Source organism: Diaporthe amygdali (genome assembly GCF_026229845.1).
Source record: "Diaporthe amygdali strain CAA958 chromosome Unknown NODE_6_length_1560011_cov_65_102424, whole genome shotgun sequence".
NCBI lineage: Eukaryota > Fungi > Ascomycota > Sordariomycetes > Diaporthales > Diaporthaceae > Diaporthe > Diaporthe amygdali.
Window position 1 is genome coordinate 594,122 of NW_026517026.1, and position 23,653 is coordinate 617,774.

Sequence of the window (23,653 nt, forward strand, 5' to 3'; positions counted from 1 at the left end):
TCACACCGCAAGTACCGATGAAGTGTGTCGTCTTCGGTGATAGGCTGCTGTGCATGGCATTCTCCGGCCCTGGAAAAGTTCAGCGTGGGACAGTGGATCAAGTACCTCTACTCCTTCAGACAGAGGCCGTCGTCTCTTGCACAACCACCTTCCCAGCTGTCTTTACTCTTCATTGGCCATGACGGTCTGATGTCGACCTCCGCCCCGCCAAAGCTCGGGTGACGACACCACCGCTCAAAGCGGAGGCTCGGCCGTGCACCGAATGCCAAGCTGCCAAAACCACAGGAGTCTCTTGTCGAAGACGCAGAGCCCGAAAACTTCAAAGCGCCGATCCAACAAAACACCCACAGACAATAATCGAGCGTTAAGCAAAACGACCTTTCACGACACGAGCCAACTCACTCCATCGATACCCGGCTGACTCCCTTCGCGCGATACCGGCGGCTACGTCTCGTCATTGTGGACCTTTGAGATTTCTTGCCCTGCCGGTCTCTCGCAACTCCGACCACTTTTCTTTTTGATTTCCTGCTTTTGGTTGATTTTCTTGTGTTTTCGATGCTTGAGCGAGCATAGCGATGGCTTGGAGCGGCCTGTTTGTGTTTGGAGGGAATAGTGGCGTTTGCATTCTAGACCTTGTCTCACTTCTATGGGGTTTGGGCTATATCTTGCCTCACGGCGGCCTTCTGGTTTTCCCGTTTCATTTCGTCTTGGAGGGATCCTTGTGCTAAGGATCGTTTTATTTCATATGGTGTCTGCGTTACATTTGCTGTTTTCTCTATTTTCTCTTTCATGTCTTCCTTGTCTTGGGACAAGGACTTGGGATTTTGGGTTTATACTGTACGATGAACTGCATTGGACGGAGGGAAAATACCAGGCGTTTTGGAAAGTGAAGCTCGGCGGCAGCACTGAGCAGGGCGGTGAAGCGATTTCTGGGTTTGACTTTCTTTCATGCTTCACGCTTTATTTCATGCTCTCTCTGTTTGATTTCTCTGCTCAAAGTTTTCCTTTGCTCTTGAATTCCAAGTTCTACTGTCATTTCACTTTTTCAATTACTTGCCTGTGTCAGTATTGTAACTAACCCCTGACATCATCGTCTACATGCCTGCTCTGGGAGCAGCAGTTACACTGCGGCACAGGGCTGGGGCTTGGGAAGGAATAGGAGCCGAGGCTGGGAACTCGATGGGACATTCGCTTATCACGCCGTGGGGTCCGATTCCACCCTTTTTCGATTCCTCCTTCTCCCTCCATCTCTACTCACTGGCTCTGGTAGCTGGTCCGCGAACGACCCGCCGGGGGAGGATTCTGGGTCTCGACTAGAGGACCCGCGCCGGATCAGGCCATCGGGAATGGCATTTTCGGCGTCGATTGGATCCTCCTTGATCGGGAAACCCCCCTGCTCCCGCGCGGGAGAGAGAAAATGCAGTCCGGACGGAGGGTTTCCGCGGCAATTCAGCTCTACGTTTTCAGAGAGAGAGAGAGGGGAAAGAACCCTTTCCCACCAAACCGTAACGGCTCGCTTAGGCGGCGGCTCATCCATGACGACTCCACCACCCGCGCCGCACCAGAGCTGGTTCGTGCCATCTTCACAGCGGGGTCTGGGAAATTACGCTCGTTTACTCTGGTGCACACGGGCAACGGGGCGGCATCATGACAGCACAGGGCTTCAAGGAGACAGGCAGGCAGACTGGCTCGGTCGGCCTTAACTTGGGGGCCAACGGGCCGGCGCGGTTAGGTGGGATGGAATTGGGAAGGAATGTCTACGAGGCCCACGATGGACAACAACAACAGACAGTGGCTGGGCCACCGGACAGACTAACGGGATTAGTCGAAAGCTTAACGCGCTCTCTCCCTCAATTAGCAAGATCACATTAATTAAAGATGCTAGAAAATAGATACAAAAATTCTCATTCTAAAACCTTCCCTAAGTGACTGACTGACGTCCACCCATGGCTGGGTTGGCACACGCATGTGAAGCTGGAAAGTGGGCCGGGCACGCGCGCTGAGGAACATCCCGGCAGATGTGGGCACGTTCGAAAATAGGTAGAGCCCACGTGGGGAGGTGGGAGGGTGTGTGACAGGGGTCCCAAGGGGGAGGGGGGGCACAGAGAACTCGGAATGATTTGCACTTGGATGTGTAGTGTGCAGGGGTGTATTTGATTTTAATTGAAACAGAAACTCGAGTAAGACACAGCTGACAGGTACCTGGATAGGTGGGTGGGTATCTGGCAATCATTTCTTGTTGTTGTTGTTATTTTTTTCCCTCTTGCTGTTCTGTTGTAGGTAGGCTGGGCAGGGCGATGCAGCCTGTTGTCAGAAGGCTCAGAGGCTCCCGTTGGTTGACCAAGGGCGCTGCCTGCCTACAATTACCACCAACTGGGTAGTACATACCACGATACATACATACAACGTACGATTTGGGGGCCATTTTTGGAAAGCAAATCGCCGGGTAGGATTCGTGACCGGAAAAAGGGACATGGGATGGAACCGACAGGTAGGACCCATGCTGAAAAATAGGAAAAAGGAAAAAAAATATGATAGACCATACCCAAAACCTCCAACCCCACCAACGACCCCAGTCCTATTCGAAGAAAAGAACGGGAGGATGGAGGATGGAGGAGGGGCCGTTGTGGAGACGATGGTACGGCGACATCACGATGATTAGGCTTCTACTTTACTAAGACAGGGGCTTCAGGTTTTGTGTCCTTGTCTTGTGGTCTGGTGATGGTATGTGATGGAGGGGAGGGAGAGCAAGGGCCGTACGTCGGGTGTGGTAGACGAGTGCGATGCAGGCTGACTGCCGTGCAACCATAGCGGAGCAATTGAAACTTCATGGGGCATAAGACGAAAGAGAAGGATGGGAAGGAAAAAGAGTCTCAATTGTGTTTTTCTGGAACAATTCCTTTTTTGGAAAGAAATGTACCGAATTGGAAACAAAACAAAATCAACCTACTTGTGCCTGATTTGGGTGAAATGTCCAGATGGGCTCGCCCGACCGCCGAATGGCGGCTGCGGGATAAGCGCGGCTGCGCGCCAAGAGTAGGAAGAAGGGGAGGGGAGGGAGTGAAAACCACCCATGCCGTGCTACCTATCCCAGCCTGCATGGGCATTTGACAGCTTGTTGGGTGACTTGCGAGAGAGGGAAATGGATGCAACGGAAGATGTCACGCAAATCGCAGCTTAGCCGGGCGAGGCCAACAACCCCCCTGAGGGTTCGTCCCTTGTAATTTTTTTCTCGGTTGTCCACCATTGCGACATGTGCATGCTTTGTTCCGAGCGATCCTACCCAGACTCTTTGTGCATACGGAAGAGGGGTTTATTTTCCTTGGGGAATAAAACGGTGGTGTTGTGCAGAGACATGTATGTCAGATCCGGAGACAGGGCCTCAAATCAGAGTTGCAGCACCTAACCGAGGGGATCTTGCCTTTAGCCCTACCATCGGTAGATCTCTGCCACCCAACATGTCCTGGCTGTGCGACTGCGCGAGTGTGTGTCAGTGACTGTTTTTGTGTTTGTTGTTGCCTCGCCCGCGGCTAACGGGCCAATCGGGCGGTGCTTGAGTACGTTATTTTTGCCACGCTCCGCAAGTGTTGTGCATCGGATGCATCAAATCGACGCAACTACCGTGGGGTATGTGTGAGTGTGAGTGTCCAGGTGTGCGTGTGTGCCCCTCGGCGGTGTGTGTGTGTGGGTGTGTGTGTGGGCCATATAGTATTCCCTCGTGACCGCAGCGCTATGAGGTGCACTGGATATAGAAGCCAAACTGTCATCATGTGCGAAACAGCACCTTTAGCCACGCTCCACGAGAGCGATTTAGAAACTGTCATCTCGCCGACATAGTTGCTAGGCGGCGTGATTGGCCTGAGGGGCGTGTGAGGCGCGGGCAAAGGAGCTCGACTCTGCCAGGCTGGTAAGATCTTTGCTCTTCCTTCCGTGGGCCCCCCGTTTTCCATGCCCAATTTCAGGGGTTGGGGAGAAACCAGATCCAAACCTCATGATGAGATGACTGACCGTTGCGCGAGAGAGAGTGTGGGAGAGTGAGAGGGAGAATGGGTGGAGCAGGTGAGGTCAGGTCAGGTCAGGTCAGCAAGCCGTCCGGGGCCCGAAGATTGCCAAGTCGCGGTAGTGTGCCTGTCAGATTAGCTAGCGGGGCTCCGAGATCTAAAAATAGCCCCCACCCACTGCACTACAATACACCGAGTCCACTCGCAAAACACACGCAAGCAGGACACAGGTCATACCGTAGCACTCGAGCCTCAGGGGAGCCAAAGCTCAGAGACCCGTTCGAATCCTTCCTTTGCAGCGTCGCCGACAGCCTTCGGGGTCCTGTGCCGGTGTGGTTGCCGCAGCGGCACCACGACAGTAAGCCGTGCATGCCAGGCAGGGATCCGGCCACATGCCACCGTACCGTGATGTAGGATCCGGCGTTGGGGGCCTAAAAATATCAGACAAGGCCCGCGACTAGAGGACGGTGATGCTGCTGGTGGCTGCTTGCTGATGCTGATGCTGATGCTGGCCGTCCTCGCCCTTGCAGCGCGGCTGTACAATCCCAAGAAAGATCTTGCGCTTTGCTGGTTTCGGCCATGTTCCGCCCCCAAAAATGGATCTCTAGGACGCTTGACCACGTTTTTGTCTGCCGTGATGGTTGCACGACATGCTCGGAACCTGGCCCCCGGCTGCGTTTGAGAGACATTGGTCTGTGTGTCTTCCCAGGGGAACGGACGTGCCTGTGAGCCAGAAAACGGTGACTGATATGCTTCTACTTGCTGTTATGGAGCCTGACTGCCCATGTGCTCGCTTTGCGTTGTGCCGGTTCAGGCTGGGACTGGGAGCCTGCGCCGAGCTCGATCGGACTCTGATGTTTGCACACTATCACGAAGTTCTAAATCGGAACCCGCTAGTGCCAAGGCTGTCACCTCTCATCAAGCATGTTGACAAGCAGTCGTCCGATGTCTCAGCTACGTACCAGCCACAGTACTGTTGCTTCAATTAATGAGGCGACAGCCGGGTGACAGAAGCTTACTGCGGCAAGGCACACACATGCCAAGTCGCCATGTGGCGGCGCGTATTCACGCTGTTTCGCTTCTGATTCCCTGTCTCAGGATGGGCCGGCCCTAACTATCATGGGGAGGGTCACGACAGCTGAGGAAGAGATGTTCCGGGCCATTGACTGCTGTTGCGGACCTCCAACCCGGGGCGGAGGAGCTTTAGGACGGTGATGACTGCACGGCAGAGCTCTTTGCGGGTGCCTGTCTCTCGTATCCTCCCGTTTCGGGACATGATACTCACTTCAAGTCAGGAAGCTCTTCATCCCAATACTATAGGCAAATTGGTCCATGCAAATCGGTAGAGCTCATGATAGCCTCTGAGCACGTGGCCTCTTTCTCTCCCTATGCAGGAGTAGGTTTGAGATGGTTAGCCTTCAATGAGGATTTGCTAGATGATTGACAGGAGGCAATGGTCTTGACACCATGGATCTTCACGATTCATTTCGCCATTGAAAGTTTGTTGTTGGCGGCAGAGTGTTGTGTTGAGATTGTCAAGGTGAATTGTGGGGGAGCAGACAGCAGGGGGTTGAAGTGGTGCCCCCCACGCAAGCGCAACAGCACTGTGTGCCACCACGAGGACGCACGGGCCATGGTGGGAACCTCGCCATTCACAGACGCGTCCGTCGCGTCTCCCACTACCAGACCTCGCCGCTGGCAGCCTCCAACCTTCATCGCCCGCCGATGACCTCAACTGCAACAGCAGCTCGCTCGCGAGGCAGAAGACAATTATGCCTGAGGTGACGACAAATGATCGCCAGAAGGTCATACTGGACCAGGCAAGAAAGCTCTACCGCGATGGCAAGTACAAGGCTGCCTTGGCAGCCTTCAAAGAGGCAAGCTCCCAATCAGACACCGCAGCTGCGATAACAACTTGCTGACCCACATCTTCAAGGGTTTGCTGAGATGCCCTTGCACCAGAGATGTCATGGTGCAATCCAAGAAGTTGGGATTGAGTCTTAAGGAGATTCCAATTCCACGATGTCACTGCAAGGACTTTGAGTCATTGCCCATTTGGGGTTCCCATCGACTTGCCCTGTACAAAATGGCCAAGAGACCCTGCACCTGTGGAAGTGGATTGTTCCATTGCAATTCCCAGGGCCATTTGGCTGCCCTTGAGGGCATGATTGCGACATATGAAAAGCTTGACAGCCCGGTCAAGGCCCGCGAGCACGCTTCACTGCTCATCATTATCTCTCCACGCGCCCCAGAGGGGTACCTGAGATTGGCCAAGGCCCTGCGCCTGTGCGACACTGCGCAATCGCCAGACACAACAGCACGCTGCAGATGGATCTACCGCCAGGCTATTGAGAGTGTGCAAGCATACGGCAACAAGGACCATGACAAGTTGAAGGTATGCTCACCACCCCATGCCGTCCACTCTTGTCTCATCCTCATCCTCTGCTGCCTGAGTAGCTTGACTTGGCTGGCATATGGCTTGCAATATCCCTTACAGAGTCTCGCTAACAAGCTGTCCCAGGTTCTGGCTGGTCTGTTGCGCAGAGATATCATTGGCTCACTGCCAGTTGAACTGCGAAATATAATCCTTGGAAACTTGAGCAATGCTGATCTGTGCCGTTCCATGAGAGTCTCAAAGTCCTGGAAGGGAGTCTGTTTAGACCCAACTCTTTGGAAGCATCTGACTATTGTCAAGAACTGGTCTGCAGCGAAACCTCGGCCTCTCCGGAAGCGCGCTTTCAACAACATCATCACCAAGCGCGCCCAGGCCAATGTCAAGAGCCTGACTTTGTGGGGCGTGTACGATTTCGGCATTAGCCTCGAAACCTTCAAGGCCACCCTCAAGGTCTTGGATCGACTGGAGTTTCTCTCTCTCAAAGGCACAGACGGGGTCGATGGCACGGATCTGGACTTCCCGGGCGCACCTCCTTGCCACGAGTGGTCCAAATCCGTGTTCGAGGGAGCTCCTCCATGCCTCAAGACGCTTCGTCTTGGAGGCTTTCGCACAATGGACTTACCCCCTGATTGGCCCCTGCCTTCAAGGATTCCGATGGCACAGTCTCTGGAAGAGCTCAGTCTTGGCCACTTGACCGGCCGCTCTGTAACCCCGAGAATGTTGCTCTCAACAGTCTGGCCAAAGTTGACAAAGCTGAAAATGGTGCGGACTAAGGATCATTTTCCCTTGAGGGTTGACCTGGTAAGAATCTCCACCATCAGTCTGTTTTCAAGTTCTAATTTTTATTCTCTAGGAATTACTTGCCAAGGCCACGCCTTCACTCAAGGATCTATGTATCCGCGACCCGCTTGGTTGCAGCAAAGCCTTCTCTATGCCGGTGTCGTGGGAAAACCTGGAGCGACTGGAACTCACAATGCAGTCGCCCAATGACGGGGTGCATCTGGGCGATGACGTGTTGATCCTCCCAAAATTGCCTCCTACAACTCGATCTTTGGTGTTTCCCAGGAACGCTATAAGTCTGCTCGGTGCTTATCGGCAATTGGCTCAAGAAGAGCCAGATATCATCCAATACAATGCTTTTCTTACACAACTAGGACACCCGCCAGTCTCTGACACAGGTTTCCAGCCACCATTGACGGAACTCGAACGACTCGAGCATTTGTGCGTCAAAGATCTAGGCGCTCTATACGATCGTCACATCAATTTCGATCACCTGTCTTGGTTCCTGGAATTTATCAAGCCAAGCATGACCAACGGTTCTCTCGCTTCACTGGCCATCACCTTCTGCCCAGAAACACGGTTCATGTTCGACAAGGTCCTCAACAAGAAAGCCATTCACACACTCAGTTGCTTCAGCTTCACCGAACAGAGCACTGTTGTCTCGCAATGCGGCGACACCTTCGTTCATTGGCTTGAAGGCTTTCCGTACCTCACCACGCTGGGCGTGTTTCCGCAAAAGTTCGAGGGCTGCTGGATGCTCTTGTCCAAGGTCCTGGCCAAGGACACCAGGATTAAAACCATCTACACCAACATCCTCACCGGCGTGTGGCGCGACTGGATCTTGGACAGGGCGAGGGAGAAGAGTGTCAAGATCATAGAGGCAGACAGTATCCCGGAGCCCGTCCTCCAGCCGCTTGAGTCGGAGTAAGGATAAGACAGGAAGGTGGGCGCACCAATACCCTGGAGCTCTGGGCAATGAAAGCACGATTGTTGCCTACCTGCACTTTGGAAGAAGAAGAGTAAAAACAAAATAAAGAAAAGCAAAACCCTCCGAAGGATGTCCGCTCGATGAGTAGGATTGAAAGAGCCTCCATCAATCTCGAAAATTACATGCCCAAATCGAACAACAGGCTGGCAGGGATGAATTGGGAAGACGGGCCCGTGGGATCGACGACTTGATGATTTGTAAAAATGCATAGCGCCGGAAATGGAAGGATACCCAGGCGTTTCCTCAGAAGTGGACCAGGTTGGACACCTGGCTTCTGAAAGGCGTACATTGGCGCCATGATTTGTTTCCCCGTTAATTCTCTTCGGCAATGGTAGGCACATGTGGAATCAATAGCCTTTTCGATGGGGTCTGAGATGGGAGAGTTTGGTTGCAGCTGCGGACCTCACGTGTTTGGTGGAGGATGCCAAGGGAGCTTCTGCGGTCACTGTCTGTTCGCCTGCGGCGACAGTACCGCTTAAGGCACACGCTGTGCCGTGGCTCGACCATACATATATATCGATATAAAATGACGACTGTAAAACAGAATAATGACAGCCACTGAATGAATCCAGAATGTCATGTGAGTGTGTATTACCGTCTACCCAAGGACCGAACGCGCCTTTACCTCTGTATCTGACAGTTGTGTTCCACAAGTCGTTTTCGCCTCTAGGTGGTACGGGTCATCTTCAGAATTCCTCACGCCAGACCCTCAAGAGAACACATGAGGACACAAACTCATAATATCGTCAACAACATTAAGTCATCACAAGAGCGCACAGCCGTTTAGAGCTCATAAAGTCGTGAAGATGGACAAAGGGGGGACATGCAGGACTCATGACAAGATCAAAACAATGAACGTTACTCATTATACCGCAATGCCGGAAAAAGAGAAAAACCAATAACGAAAAAGAGGAAGGAAAACAAAAAATAGATACACCGAAGGTCTTTCTATCCCCAAGCCAAGTGCAGTAGTAGATCACAAGATTATTCCCAGAGACTCCGACCCTGTATGCACAGAACACAGATCACTCTTGGAAAGACCTCAACCGGCTTGATGCTCAGCCATCAGGGCAGACAACGGAGGCGCGACACCGCTCCTCCAGCTCATCGCCTTTGCCGAACAACCACGCTGCTCTCTCTCTCTTCCAATTAATCCCGCTCACTCCACCTCCTGCTACTGGGTCTGCTGCGAAGCGCCTTTGGGCGTGGGCGGCACGACCTCACCAGCAATCAGGCTCTGCAGCTCCCACGGGCTGAGCGTGCTCCGCCGGCGGTTCGCAGCCTTGGCCGCCCTGCTGCGCACCTCGCGCTTCCGAGCGGCAGGCTTGGCCGGGCTAGCAGCTGCAGCTGACGCCTTGGTCGGTCCAGTCGCGCTCGCGTTCTTCCTGGGCGACGCCGATGGGGCCCCCTTCCGCGGCGACGGGACGACGGTCTTGCGGTCGTCGTCGCTGTCGTCTGGGCTGTGGTCGTTGTTGTTGTCGTTGTCCTCATCGTTGTTGACGTCGCTACCGAGCACCGACACCCCGCCCCGCTGCCCGTTCTCGTCCATGCTGTAGCTCGCCCCGCTGCCGCTCATGCCAGTTGTGGCCGACTCGGCGGACACGACGCGGTCCTTCTTGGTCGGGTCTCCTCCACTGACGTTGCTGCTGCCGCTCGGCACGCGCGAGCTCGCCACTGTGGACGTCGAGCCCCCAGATGGCGCGAGGCTCGTCGCGCTGCTGCTGCCGTTGCTGCCCTTGTTCAGGCGCGCCGCCCTCAGCTTGGCCCTTACGCGGGCGGCGTCGGCCTCGCGCTCTGAAGCTGCGAGCTTAGCGGCTATGCGGGCCATGGTCAGGGGCGACTGCTGCGGTGCCGGGGCTGCGTTCCGGGGGAGTGGCAGGCGGGAGCCGGATTTCCCTGGGGACCGGCTTGGTGACTCTGGGGCACGTTTGGCGGAGGATGACGACTCGGTAGGAGCTGGGGTATTGATGGGTGCGGGCTGCTGTTTCTCTCTTGGCGATGACTTCTTCTCGTCGTGCTGTGGTGGCGGGGGCCGTAAGGGCCTGTCGTTGATTGGAGTGGATTTGCTTGGTCGAGGCGGAGGAGGCATTTCCGCTCTGCTGCTGACTGGTGCTGGAGGGGCTCGTGCCTTGGTGCTCTCGTTCTTTGAAGCGGCGGATCGCGCAGATGAAGCATTCGTGGCAGCGATGGCTCTGGTGGACTTTTGCCGGGTGATTGTTCTCGTTGGGGTATCTTTCTTCTCCTGGGCCTGGGCAGCCCGAGTGGCTCTCGTGGAAGGCTTGCTCTGCGTTGGTGTATCTTTCTTAGCTGATGCATCAGACCGTGCAGACTTCACAATGGTCTTGTTCGAGGCTTTAGAGACTGAAGACTCGGGGGTGGCTTTCGCCTGGATATGGCTGTCCTGTGAGGTTGCGGGCTCAGTGAAGATGGCAGAGTTTGGCCGCGACCTGGGCTTGTCATTCTGTGCATCTGCGGAGACCTTCAGCCTCTTTTGCGGTGACTCGCCCTCCTTAACGCGATGAGGCGGTGGCGGCGGTGCCTTGGCACTGTCAGTAGCAGTCTCTCGCATGAGCTCTGACGACCGTTTCTTGGATTTCTCGGTCAGCCTCGCCGATGGTTTGCGGTTGCCAGATGTGATTGTTTCTTCGAGAGGTGTGATCCTTGGCGGTGGCGGGAGTGTCATGGAGTTGGTGTCGTCTGTTAGCCCGGTAGAGTGCTGCAGAATCTCAATGTTCGGCTCCGATGCTTGCAACTCGTCCATATCGATATCTTCAACGTCGTCTTGGAATATGCTTGATGCCGCATCGCTGTCGTCGACATTGTCTTGGCCTTCTTCGTATTCAGGCACCATGTCCTCATAGCCAGGAGCAGGAACCAGATGCAGTGATCCTTCACGGCTCAGAGCCTCTGCTGGCTTGAAGTCCATTTCGTCTCCTTCCTCTGCATATTCTTCCTCTTCGTCCTCTTCTTCGTCTCCCATCCTCTGCTCCTCCTCCTCCTCTTCTTCTTCCTCCTCTTCAAGAGTCGATAGCTGGAAGGGATCGTTCTGGCCAGTTTGCCCCATATTCTGAATCCGGACTGGGCTGAGACGCAGTCCCATCTTCAAGTCCTCCATGTCGACCGCAGGCCCGCCGGCAGCCATTCTACGGCGCCAGCTGTCGATGAGATGCACAGCATCCCTCCACCGGGTCTCCATCTTCTCCCAGCCATCACGCAGACGGAAGATCTCTTCCTCCCGGACGACGACCTCCTCGAGTGGCACAAACGATGGGTTGGTGAGCATGGTCCGAAGATGCTCGAGCACGCTGGACATGTCATTAGCCATGTCCTCGGGGCTCGTGACTAGCACAACCGCATTGCTATCCCCCTTCTTGCCAGCACCCTCCTGCTTGTCCCAGCCACTCATCTCCTTCAGGCTGTCGCCCGTCTTGCCGATCAGCGAGAGGAGGGCCTCGTTCTCCTCACTCAGGCCCTTGGCCAGCTGCGCCAGGAACCCGTTCGTCTCGTGGCGCAGGTTGTAGCCCTCATCCATGGTCGACGCTCCGACGTTGACGATCTCTGCGCCGACGTCGCCCGCTACGTGGATCGTCGTGATGCTGTTGCCCTTGCGCTCGCCCCTGGCGCGGCCGGCGTCCGTGACGGCCTTCTTTAGGCCGTCGATCTGCCTGTCCCGCTTGCGCACCTCGTTCGCGCAGGCGGCCCTCGTCTCGGCGACAAGCCTCTTCGCCCGAATGGCCTCGTCTTTCAGCTTCTGGACGGTCGTTTCGGCGGCCTTCAGCTGCGAGCGCAGGGCCGCTCCTTCGGCCTCGTGCAGGGCGACCTTCCGCTCTGCCTCTGTGTACTTTTCGTGCAGCCGCGAGAGGTTGTCGGATTGGCGGAGCGAGTCGGCGCGGACGGAGCGCAGGGTCGTGGAGAGGGCTTCGCGGTGCTCGGCGTCGCGCTTTGTCAGGTCAGCGGAGGGGTGGTGGTCTTAGGCTTGGAGAGTGGCATACATCGCGGCGCAAGATCAGGTCGTTCACCACGCCCATGATCCTTCCCATGGTGTCTGCGAGGTCATGCTCGTTGTAGCCCGGGTCTGCGAATTCGATGGGTCGGCCATCGCGTAGCAGTCCTCGACATAGCAGCTGGTTGTTAATGTACAGCGAGGCTGTTCGCAGGTTTTCGGAGTCTATCATGATGTCGTTGTGTTCCTGGCGGTCATTACGCCAGAGTCTATGGAATCTTTCGGGGCAAGGAGATCGAGGAGAGAGAATCGGGCGAAGTCTGAATAGTCGCGAGAGAGCAGGGCGGTAATCTTGAAGCTGGCGGCAGCAGGCGTGGGACAATAAGATGGTGATGGAACGATGCAGTGATCTGTTGTTTGGCGATGCTGGGAGCTTCGAACCCAAGCTGGCTCGCGATGATTGTCGCCTCACAATTGGGTGCAGATCAAGTCAGCACTACTGATACTTAGTCTAGATAGATACCGTAGGATGAAGAAAACGAGGAGTGTGCAGGCACGCAGACGTGTAGGTGTGGCCACCCTTGTTCGCGCCTGTCGAAACTCCACGGTCAGAGCAGAGGCCGGCGCACACACGCTTGTTTGGAATCGCGTGGGGCCAGCCCCGTTACTCGGGCAACACACACGTATCTCACCCGACAGCGCATGAATTTTCATTTCACATTCCCTGCGCGACTCGCTCCTTTGACCTTTTTACTGTTAGACTCTGCCACCGGAGAGATGCTCGTGGCATGTCGTTATTGGAATAGCATCCTGGTTCGTCACGCTGGTCGTGTTGGCCTGGGCCAGCTATCATGCTCGTCACATTGAGATGCCATCGCGCATCAGCAACAGGTTGGTGCCGTCGAGCAGTCTAGACAGAGACATCGGGTCAGCCTAGTCACGACCTCAATCAGTCTTGATAATGACCTGCGTGATATGCTCTCTACACATAGTTCAGACTGTAGTTGATTGTCTGGTACACAGATAGATAGTAGCATTGCTCTTGGTACGTTGAACACAATTCCCTCGAATACACACTCTCACAGCCAATTGAAGACCACACCACCTTTAAACTCACTTGACCCTCACAGACCTTCACTTCGCATGAATATCAACACGTTGCCGACGAGTCTGGCCAGGTCATGCTAACAAGAACATTTAGGCTCTGCTGTGTGACTTGTGCCCACGGGACTTGCTGCTGCCGATTTGTGTACTCCATCAGCGCAAAGATCCTTGGATTGCCTCTTGGCAATTATCTTGACCGAGCTGGTTGTCAGGTTAGGATTCGGAGCCTGCGATGGGGAGGGTGTCGCGAGGTAGCAATCATCACCACTCTGACTAGTGCCCGCAATCCTCGCCGAGACATTAGCAAACTGCATGTCTGAAAAGTTGGGGTTCGACCTCCACGTTTATATTCAAAATCATAATCGTGATGCTGTCAGCCGATGGCCAAGACCCTTCACTGTCTCCCAGGTTACTGGGCACCAGACTTGCATACGAGCAGGAGCTGCCTGTATGCCTCCAAGAGACGGAGCAAGTACGAGGAATGAAGATAGCGGATCGTCGCCCGCTTCAACAGAATACAACGGCGTGATCCTCCTCTAAACTACATATGTAAATTGAGTTGTGGCTGGTTGTTTCAAAGGTCCCGAGACCCCGCGTCATCCAGCCCAGCCGCCATAGCGAAGGTGGGGTTATAAGCTTCGAGACATCTCGACCGCTTCGACTGTCGTCTATGTGTCCTGTCCATCACTGATGATAAATGAGTAAAATCTTCTGAATATTTGCAATTGTCACCGTTCTTCTCACCATGACACTCGTCGATCTCTCCGTGGAGCCCAAGTCAAGCAACCCAGTCCAACCCGTGGACATCCGCTTTGAGCATCACCCTGATGGCTTCGGCATAGGAACCGACAAGCCACGCTTGTCATGGCGGCTTTCTGCTAGTGCTGTGCCTCAAAATTGGACACAGAAGAGTTATCAGGTCCAGGTCAAGAGACATACAGGGAAAACATCTGACCAGAAGCCACACATACAAAGCTGGCATGTCCCTTCTGACAGCTCTATCCTCAACAACTGGCCTGACAAACCTCTGCTATCCCGAGAGACCGCATCAGTGCGCATCTTGGCCACTGGCCACTCGCAACCTTCTGACCCGGGCTCCAGTGCAAATTCTGACCTGTCTGTATGGAGTGAGTGGCAGGATGTCGAAGCTGGGCTCCTGCAGAACTCGGACTGGACAGCCAAATTCGTCACCTCTAGCGAGCCACCCCCAGAGGACGGCGTTCCTCATCGCCCAACTCTGTACCGCAAAGAGTTCACTCTAGACTCCAAGGGCAAGCACACCCGTGCGAGGCTTTACATCTCTGCTCTTGGACTGTACGCAGCATCTATCAACGGCCGCCGCGTCGGCGACCTGCACATGGCCCCAGGGTGGACCAGCTACCACCATCGGCTGCAGTACCAGATCTTCGATGTGACAGAACTTCTCAAGGACGGCAAGAATGTGATCGGCGTAGAAGTGGCGGAGGGGTGGTACGCTGGCCGGCTGATTTGGATCCCAGGCCTGCGGAACCTGTACGGGGACAAGCCGGGCTTCATCGCGCAGCTCGAGACCCAGGACGAGAGCGGCACCTACGACTACTCGCCCCAGGTTGTGTCGGACGACTCGTGGGTCAGCCATCCTTCGCCCCGGCAGAGCGCCTCCATCTACGACGGAGAGGTCTACGACGCACGGGAGGAGCTCTCGGGCTGGGCCACCCCGGAGTTCAGCGCGGCTGATTCCTGGGACAAGACTCGCATTCTTGACGTTGACCTGGACAAGGTCAAGCTCTTATCCCCTGACGTGCCTCCCGTCAGGGTCACGCAGACTGTGGCGGCGGTCAACATCTTTACGAGCCCGAGCGGGAAGCTGCTAGTGGACTTCGGGCAAAACCTGGTAGGCAGGGTCAGGATCCAAGGGCTCCAGAAACCAAAAGGGCATGTTCTCCAGCTCAGGCACGCCGAGGTGCTCGAGAATGGAGAACTAGGCACCAGGCCCCTCCGCGACGCCAAGGCGACTGACAAGTATATATTCTCCGGCAACGAGAGGACAAAAGCGTCATGGAGCCCTGAATTCACCTTCCACGGCTTTCGCTACGCGGAGGTCACGGGTGTGTCGGCCGAGGAGCTGGCAAAAGAAAACCTGTCGGCGTTGGTGCTGCACTCGGACATGCGGCGCACGGGGCACTTCAGCTGCTCGCACGAGCTCATCACCAAGCTGCACGAGAACGTGGTCTGGGGCATGCGCGGCAACTTCCTGTCGGTGCCGACCGACTGCCCGCAGCGCGACGAGCGGCTGGGCTGGACGGGCGACCTGCAGGTGTTCTCGCCGACGGCGTCCTTCATCTACGACTGCGCGGGCCTGCTGGCCAACTGGCTGCGCGACCTGTCCGCCGACCAGGCGGACAACGGCGGCGTCGTCCCGTGCGTGATCCCGGACGTGCTGCGCGGCTACTCGGCCCAGGACTCGATGCCCGAGGCCGTCTGGGACGACGCCGCCGTGCTGGTCCCCTGGAACGTGTACAACTGGTCCGGCGACGCCGAGGTCCTGCGGCGGCAGTGGCCCAGCATGCGCACGCACGTGGACAAGAGCATAAACCGCGGCGCCGACGGCCTCTGGGACGAGAACAACTTCCAGTTCGGCGACTGGCTGGACCCGAACGCCCCCACGGAGCAGGCCGACTTCGCGCGCACCGACGGCACCATGGTCGCGGACGCCTACCTGGTGCACATCACCGACGTGATGGCGCAGATCGCCGTCGTGATAGGCGACGCCGAGAGCGCGCGGCGGTACCAGGGCGAGTATGAGGTTCTCAAGCGCAAATTTCAGGATAAGTACATCGCCCCGGGCGGGCTGGTGGTGGGTGACGCGCAGACGGCGCTGGCGCTGGCGATCCGGTTCGGGCTGCTGGAGGACAGCGCGGAGAAGAAGGCGGTGGCGGGGCGGCGGCTTGCACGGCTGGTGAACAAGGGTGGACAGCTGGTGTCGACGGGGTTCGCGGGCACGCCACTAATCCTACATGCGCTGGAGCAGAGCGGCAACCTCGACCTCGCGTACGGGATGCTGCACCAGGAGGCGTGTCCGTCGTTCCTGTACCCCGTCACCATGGGCGCGACAACCATCTGGGAGCGCTGGGACAGCATGCTGCCCGACGGCAGCATCAACCCGGGGAGCATGACCAGCTTCAATCACTACGCCCTCGGCAGCGTCGCCAACTTCCTGCACAGCGTCGTCGCCGGCATCAGCCCGCTCGAGCCCGGCTGGAAGACGTTCCAGGTGCGGCCCAGGCCCGGCGGGGAGCTTAGCTACGCCGAGATCAAGTATGACGGGCCGTATGGGACGATCGGCGTGCGGTGGGAGGTGGGCGAGTCTGAGGACGGGGCACAGGGCACGAAGGCGTTTCAGCTCAGGGTGGAGGTTCCGCCCAACTCGAGGGCGCTGCTGTTGTTGCCCGGGCAGACAGAGGACGACGGGGAGTGGGCCGGGAGTGGGATCCACGAGCGGGCCGGCCTGATCCAGGCGTAGTCTGGGCTGGGTGGTCTGGGCTGCCTACTTTCTGTCTGGTGATCCTCAGGAGAAGCAAGGCTGATGAGACGAGAGTGTCATGTGGCGGCTGGAGCTGTGGGACGGCGATGACCGAGAACATCTTTATGTGGTACTGATGGGTCTGTCTATAGACTGTTCGCACTGAGGACAAAGCACCTCGGATGGGCGGCAATATGGACTGTGTGTATAACTACTTATTACTATTATGTACAGTACTATTGCTGTGACATTCATTGGCTGTGACTATGGCTGCTATGACCATGCTGGGAACATAAGAATACCCGAATGTGACACCTCAAAAGATGACACGATCGAGCGGGTAGACAGGGACAGATTGACAGCGAACCACGACAGATGAATACGGTCCCCAGCCAACACCTGGGCCACATTGCATCGTGCATCGTGCATCGTGCATCGGTAGATGGGGGGGGGGGGCACACGACCCAAAACCCGGCAGCTTGGTCCTGAGCAGGGGGTGCAGGCGTGTCCTGCATGGCAGCATGGACGGGAGGTGGAGCCGGGCAAGCCCCCATGCATGTGTTATGTGTGAGAGGTGAGAGGTGAGAAGAGGTGTGAGAGGTGAGGTGAAACCTTGACGGGAGGGGGGCCCACAGAGAGCCACAGCACATCAATCAAAATGCCATCCATGAACCTTGACCACCTTCGGCCTGGGCGAACACCCTGACAAAACCCTGGAAACCCGAGCCTGGCCTGGGCCCGATCCGGGCGCTGGTCATTTCAGGATCGTCACTGAACGGGACTGGCCCTGGGATTTCTCATCTCAATCTCATCTCGTTTTCCGATTTCACCACCTCACCCAGCGCGCCCTTCCGTCACCAACATCCATCCAATACTCTCTGGCAGAAGCCCACCCCCATCTTGTCTCCCCACTCCCTGCCCGACTGATATGTTTGTTGTCTTGGCACCAAGGCATGGGGTCATGACTTTTGTGATATAGACTTTTTTTCGCCTCTCTCTCTTCATTTTCCTTTGCCTGATTTGTCTTAAATGAGATAGAGGGAGGAATATAGACAGAGGAAAGCAGCTCTCCCCGTCCTCCTCTTCTTGTCCGAACGCGACTGTCCGACCGACCATCCGTCCTTCCGTCCTTCAACAACTGGGCTCACCGCCGCCCTACCTCACTTTCTCTCTCTTTCTTCATCCTACCGCTCTCTACTAGCCTATACCTGTCGACCACGACCACGACATCATCATAATCTCGGCACCTCGGCATTTTCCGTACTTAGCAGCCTAAATTTTCCACTCTGCCAACTGACTCACATCAGTCGACATCTCGCCGTCAATAACAACGACAAAAAGACCAGCAATTGCTCGATTGTGGCTTTCACCCTAATTGTCTTTTTTTCTATCTAAATTTTTGTAATCAAGAACGATCGCCACTTTCAGGATGGCCTTGTCCAACATGACCAATGAGGAATGGGAGGAGCTTGCCCAGACAATCCCCAGCAAAGAAGATGCCTTCATCCAGAAGTACATGACAGGCCGCGAGGCCCTCATAGCAGAGGAGAAGAAACAACGGAGTGGTATGTAAATCACACGCATGCGTCCCGCCACTAGCCACTCGCCTCCCTTGCTTACCCCCACACCCAAACATCTATCCATCCTGCTTGACGAATCTAATCCCCCTCCCCCAGACCACTCATTCCGGCAGAACCTGTCGCCCATCGCGCAAAAGGCATGCCGGATCGTGGACAAGATCCGCGCCGAGGAGCAGCGCACGCTATGGACGCCCGAGTACGAGGACCGGCTGGCCGTGCGCGAGGGCTGCACCATGCACAACGGCATGATGTTCACGCTGGCCAAGGGCCTGATGGAGCGCACCAAGCTGTGGCGCATCGTGCGGCGCATGCCCAAGGGCTCCATCCTGCACGCACACCTCGATGCCATCGTCGACCTGGACTTTGTCTTTGACACCCTGCTGGAGGAACCCGGCATGCACATGTCCGCGCCCGACGCCCGCCTCGGCTCCCGCGCCGCGAGGGCCGACGCCGTTGTCAATTTCCGCTTCTTCAAGGAGGACAAGAACCCCGCCATGTCCATCTGGGATGATGCCTCGTACCGCCCGGGAGAGTTTGTCCCGCTGAAGAAGGCAGCCGAGACGTTCCCCGATGGCGGTCGCGATGGCTGGATCCGCTGGATGAAGAGCAAGACCACCATCTCCGAGACGGACGCCGTCGAGCAGCATCACGGTGTGGATCACGTGTGGAAGAAGTTCTCCAAGTGCTTTGTCATCATGGGGACGGTCATCCACTACGAGCCCATCTTTAGGAAGTTCCTGAGGCGCATGATGAAGCAGTACTACGAGGACGGGGTGTACTGGGGAGAAATAAGGTGGGTTGCCCCCTAGAATTTTCTACGTTTCATGCGTTACGCGCCTTGCATGCATGCTTACAACTACACAGGTTCACCTGGCCATTAAACTACTACCGGCTCGGCCAGGAAGTCCCCGAGTCCAACTACAGCCACATGTTCACCGTCATCGACGAGGAGATCAAGGCGTTCCAGGCGTCACCCGAGGGCAAGGGGTTCTGGGGCCTGCGCATGATCTGGACGTCGCTGCGGATTTGGGATCAGAAGTCGATCGTGCAGAACATGGACCACGCCATCACAACCAAGCTCGAGTTCCCGCACCTGCTGTCCGGGTTTGACCTGGTGGGACAGGAGGACCTGGGCCGCCCACTGACGGACGTGCTGCCAGAGCTATTCTGGTTCCGCAAGCAGCTGGCCGAGGAGGGGCTCCCGGAGGGTGCCATGCCCTTCTTCTTCCACGCGGGCGAGACGCTGGGCGACGGCACGGCCACGGACCAGAACCTCTTCGACGCCGTGCTGCTGGGCACGCGCCGCATCGGCCACGGCTTCAGCCTGTACAAGCACCCGCTGCTGACGGACCTCGTCAAGGAGAAGCGCATCCTGATCGAGTCGTGCCCCATCTCCAACGAGGTCCTGCGCCTCTGCGGCAGCATCATGAGCCACCCGCTGCCGGCGCTGCTGGCCCGGGGGGTCCCCTGCGCCCTCAGCAACGACGACCCCGCCATGCTCGGCCAGGACACGGCCGGCATGACCCACGACTTCTGGCAGGCCCTGCAGGGCTGGGAGAACCTCGGCCTCGCCGGGCTGGGCAGCCTCGCCGAGAACTCGGTGCGCTGGAGCTGCTTTGAGGACCAGACGCCTGACGAGTGGGCCCGCGACGTCAAGGAGGCCAGCCTTGGCTCCGGCGTCAAGGCCCAGAGGCTCAAGGAGTGGGAGGTGTTGTGGGAGAAGTTCTGCCTGTGGGTGTGTGAGGAGTATGGGGACGAGTACGAGGAGTAGGTGAAGATGTGGATGGGACAGAAGGGGCAAGAGGAAGACGAACCGAGCCGAGGCCGACGTCTCGACTGGGAGATGGATGAAGCCTTGGAGATACCCTCTGAGAAGGCCGCGTGGGGCCTGCAGATGGTCTGGAAAGGACGACGTGATCGCGAAATGCGACTCGCCAGGTCGCAACCTCCCCACGACCGGTCTGACTCTTCGTGAGATGGAGAGATAAGTGGTCACTGCGCCCTTCATGGGGACCCTCAGCTCGTCTGTCAATGACTAGACGGGGAAGGAGTTTGCATATACAGCATGACCGGGACTCCGACGCGGATGATAAGGGGGTGTGGGGAGGATGGTGAAAGAGGGTCCAGCGCCGACTCGGATATCGTGGCACCGTATGATGACAAGTGTGCATGGAAGGACGGATGGGTTACATTCAACATTGTTTTGGGAAGTCATGTCAGGGCTGACGTTTGCCGACGATGCAACGCAGACAGGAATCAGGGCAGCACAGCATTAATGGGGCTTTTCAGGCGTCTCTCGGTCCCCACGGGTTGGATGGGTGCTTGCTCGCACAGGCATGAGATACACAAAAAGCCAAGGCTGGGTGGGAGGTTTTTTGATTAGATGGACCAGGCTCAACCCCGATGTCAGACATGCATACGTACATATACACATAGATAGAGGGACCCCGGCAACGCTGGAAGGGAATGGGAGGGGGTGGAAAGGGAAACACTGATACACCATCTTTTAATAGCAGATACCATTGACTCGAGAATCTTCAGGCAGCATGTGCATGTGGCCTCTTGGGCAGCATTGTGATGTATCGCCTCGCACGGCGCGCTTCTCTCAACTCACGTCCCGACTTGCCGGGTGACACTGTTGCTTGAGCAACAACGCTGTGCTGCGCACAAGACAGTCCGAGCGAGGAGGGTATCATCAAAAGATGGTTAGAGCCGTCAGCCAACGCGTCGCCGGCCCCATGTCTTCCCGCGCGGCATGTGGTCTGCCTCGAGGGAATAAGTCTCCTGCCAAGAGCACTGCAACCACGGGCAGGCAGTATGGGCAGACGTCAATGGATCCCCCGAAAGTCAAAATCGTCCTGTCTTACATCCAGTACGACGTCGTGTCCCAGCGTGCCGGGGATGGTTTGTCAGTTCGTTGTCATCTGCACGCTTGCTGCAGGCAGGCAAGGCAAGGGCATGGCAGACCGGCAGCTCGGCAGCGGGACCGCGTGTTTCTGAGGTAGGATCTGTGGGCTTGCCTTACATACGTACGTACGTACAGTTTACAGAAGGAAAGAGTAGCGAGCCTGCATGCTGCAGCTTTCCCATGTGTCACCCTCCACAGGACTCAAAGTTTGGTCTGGCTTTGGTCGGTGGAAGACGTGATTGGCTCGCAAATCACCAAATGGGATGAGATCCTCCTCCCCATTTTCCCGACTTTGAAAATATCGAGGACGCATTCTGATTCGCTGATTCGTGCCACTTCCTCATACGAGGGGCTGAGCGCTCCTCATCGGAGGGATGCAACGGTCCCTCTTCGAGACACATATGCCCAGAAGTAGTAAGAGGAAACGTGGATATCCTTCGTCGGGATCACTCCTTCGCCCGGGAAGGATGCCTGCCGTCTTGACGCACACGCGCCCTGGCCACGTCTTCTGGCTGAGGCCGCTGCCACGAGGTCTTGGGAACCCCTGGATCGAAGGAGTGGTGGTTTCTGTAGGCGAAGCTCGTGGGGGCTTGGGGGGCCGGGGATTTCGCGGACCTGCATTGCATGTACGCGAGCTTGTGGGAGTCTTGATGGGCCGGCAAGGTCGGCGCCTAATCAGACGAACACCGATCGATCCTGTGCTGCAGGAGCGTGGGCGCTGTGCTGCATCAGACCTGAAATAGAGAGCAGCAGGATGGTTACGCATGGCCCGCGCCGAAAATTTGGTGATCAGTACTGATTACTGCACACACTTGGACAAATAACCGGTCCTGCTCGTTCCAAAGAAACGTGTCATAGTCGAGATCAAATGCAAAGTTCCCATTCTAATCATTCTCATCTTCCTTTTCTAGGAATGTTGCATGTTTTTTATTTTTATTTTATTTTTTAAGGCGCGCATTACAAGACTCACCTAAAAGTGCCATTCAAAATCGATATTTCGACGAGTATAGCTGAGTGCTATTACAAGTCAGGCTGAGTTAATGGGAGAATCACATTTGCGGGCGCAACGACGAGTCTGGTACAGCATAAGGGCGACATCCTGCAGCGATCTATTGCCTTGTCATACCCAAATATATTCATCACGGACGCACGCACTACTTCCCCCGCCTCAGGGTGTTGAAGGACCGATACATGCGCTCCTCCTGCAGAGGCGTAAACTCGGTGATACTGGGGGGTAGTTAGCATACGTTTGTCTATATTGACACGAGCAAGTAAGGTATAGAACGGGACGGATCACCGATCGCAAAACATACCAATCATGGCTAGCATAGTCCATATAATTATGAATGGGATCCAACCCCGGCTGGTCAGGGCACGAGTCCTGGCTCGTAGGACACCCAACAGTAGCGACTTGTGTGGCTGGCGTGTCATCGACAAATTCGCCGTCCCCGGCGCAGTCGAAGCCGTCAAAGACGTGGAACAGCCCCAGCCAGTGGCCGACCTCGTGCGTGGCCGTCTTGCCCTTGTTGTCGGCGGGCTCCCACGGCACCCCCGGCCCGCCGGGCATCGTGCCGGGGCTCACGAAGCACCCGTCGTAGATGGCCCACGATGTGCCGTTGATGCCCGTGCCGGCCGGGTCCTCGACCGGGAAGCTGCACAGCCCCGTCGCCGACCCGGCGTTGGTCATCAGCCCCGTGTCCAGGTACAGGTTCAGCGCGTCGTACCCGCCCCGCCGCAGCGCCAGCGCCTTCTCCCTGATGCGCGCCTGCGCCGTCCACGCGTCGTTGACTGTGTGCGAGACATTCGCTACTGTAAATTGGATATTGTGCGGCGCGTATGTCTCGTTGAGTACTGTCATCTATGCGTATGAACCATCACTGGTCAGTTTACATAAGAGGCAATCTGGAGAGAAGCCGCCCGGGAGCGATGGCGTCGGTCCATACCTGGTCGTCTATCATCTTGTCCGTCACGAAGCCCGCGTGCTGCTGGTCCTCGACGACGTGCACGTACGTCGTGATGAGCAACCCCTCGTCACGCCTCTGCAGCGCGGCGCGGGACGGCGTGCCCTCGGCCCGCTGGGCGTCACGGAGCTTCGCGGCAGCCTGGAGCGCTTCCGGCTCCGGCTCGCTCGATCCGCATTTCTCGTTCGCGGCCGCCTGCGACACGAAGGCCAGGCAGGCAGAGTTGACAAGCAGCGCTCCGAGCTTCATGGTGTCGCAGTGTCGAAGCTGGAGTGGTTTCCACGGCGGCTTTGCATGGCAGACGAGGTGGGCGCGCGCGGGCGGGCTCTAATATTGAGTCCGGCGAGCCTCAGTCGCTCCGCATCTTTGTGGTCGAAAGGGGAAGGTGACGGTGGCGATGGGTTTATGCCCGTCTGGTGGTTCGGGCCAAGAGTTACAAAGGTTGGCAGGCCGGGTAACCAAGCCCAATGTGGATATGCGAACCACCCCTG

The 23,653-nt window shown here is 56.6% G+C and overlaps 5 protein-coding genes across 5 annotated transcripts; 3 read left to right on the plus strand and 2 right to left on the minus strand.

Annotated features, from left to right (window-relative positions):
• Positions 1-6,165: 6,165 nt before the first annotated feature.
• J7T55_000929 (uncharacterized protein) lies at positions 6,166-8,104 on the plus strand (the record flags this gene model as incomplete). The annotated part of the gene is made up of 3 exons (XM_053140197.1): positions 6,166-6,396; positions 6,523-7,197; positions 7,250-8,104. 3 exons carry the CDS (start codon positions 6,166-6,168, stop codon positions 8,102-8,104), a joined length of 1,761 nt encoding a protein of 586 aa, XP_052996579.1.
• Positions 8,105-9,338: 1,234 nt separating this feature from the next.
• J7T55_000930 (uncharacterized protein) lies at positions 9,339-12,339 on the minus strand (the record flags this gene model as incomplete). The annotated part of the gene is made up of 2 exons (XM_053140198.1): positions 9,339-12,104; positions 12,157-12,339. 2 exons carry the CDS (start codon positions 12,337-12,339, stop codon positions 9,339-9,341), a joined length of 2,949 nt encoding a protein of 982 aa, XP_052996580.1.
• Positions 12,340-13,956: 1,617 nt separating this feature from the next.
• Positions 13,957-16,713, plus strand: J7T55_000931 (alpha-rhamnosidase; the record flags this gene model as incomplete). The annotated part of the gene is made up of 1 exon (XM_053140199.1): positions 13,957-16,713. The coding sequence occupies one exon, from the start codon at positions 13,957-13,959 to the stop codon at positions 16,711-16,713; it is 2,757 nt and encodes a 918-aa protein (XP_052996581.1).
• A 1,429-nt stretch (positions 16,714-18,142) lies between these two features.
• On the plus strand, positions 18,143-20,064 carry J7T55_000932 (denosine deaminase family protein; the record flags this gene model as incomplete). Its single annotated transcript, XM_053140200.1, has 3 exons — positions 18,143-18,278; positions 18,390-19,086; positions 19,158-20,064. The coding sequence occupies 3 exons, from the start codon at positions 18,143-18,145 to the stop codon at positions 20,062-20,064; spliced, it is 1,740 nt and encodes a 579-aa protein (XP_052996582.1).
• A 2,291-nt stretch (positions 20,065-22,355) lies between these two features.
• Positions 22,356-23,411, minus strand: J7T55_000933 (metalloprotease mep1; the record flags this gene model as incomplete). The annotated part of the gene is made up of 3 exons (XM_053140201.1): positions 22,356-22,428; positions 22,515-23,059; positions 23,145-23,411. The coding sequence occupies 3 exons, from the start codon at positions 23,409-23,411 to the stop codon at positions 22,356-22,358; spliced, it is 885 nt and encodes a 294-aa protein (XP_052996583.1).
• Between the last annotated feature and the right edge of the window lie 242 nt (positions 23,412-23,653).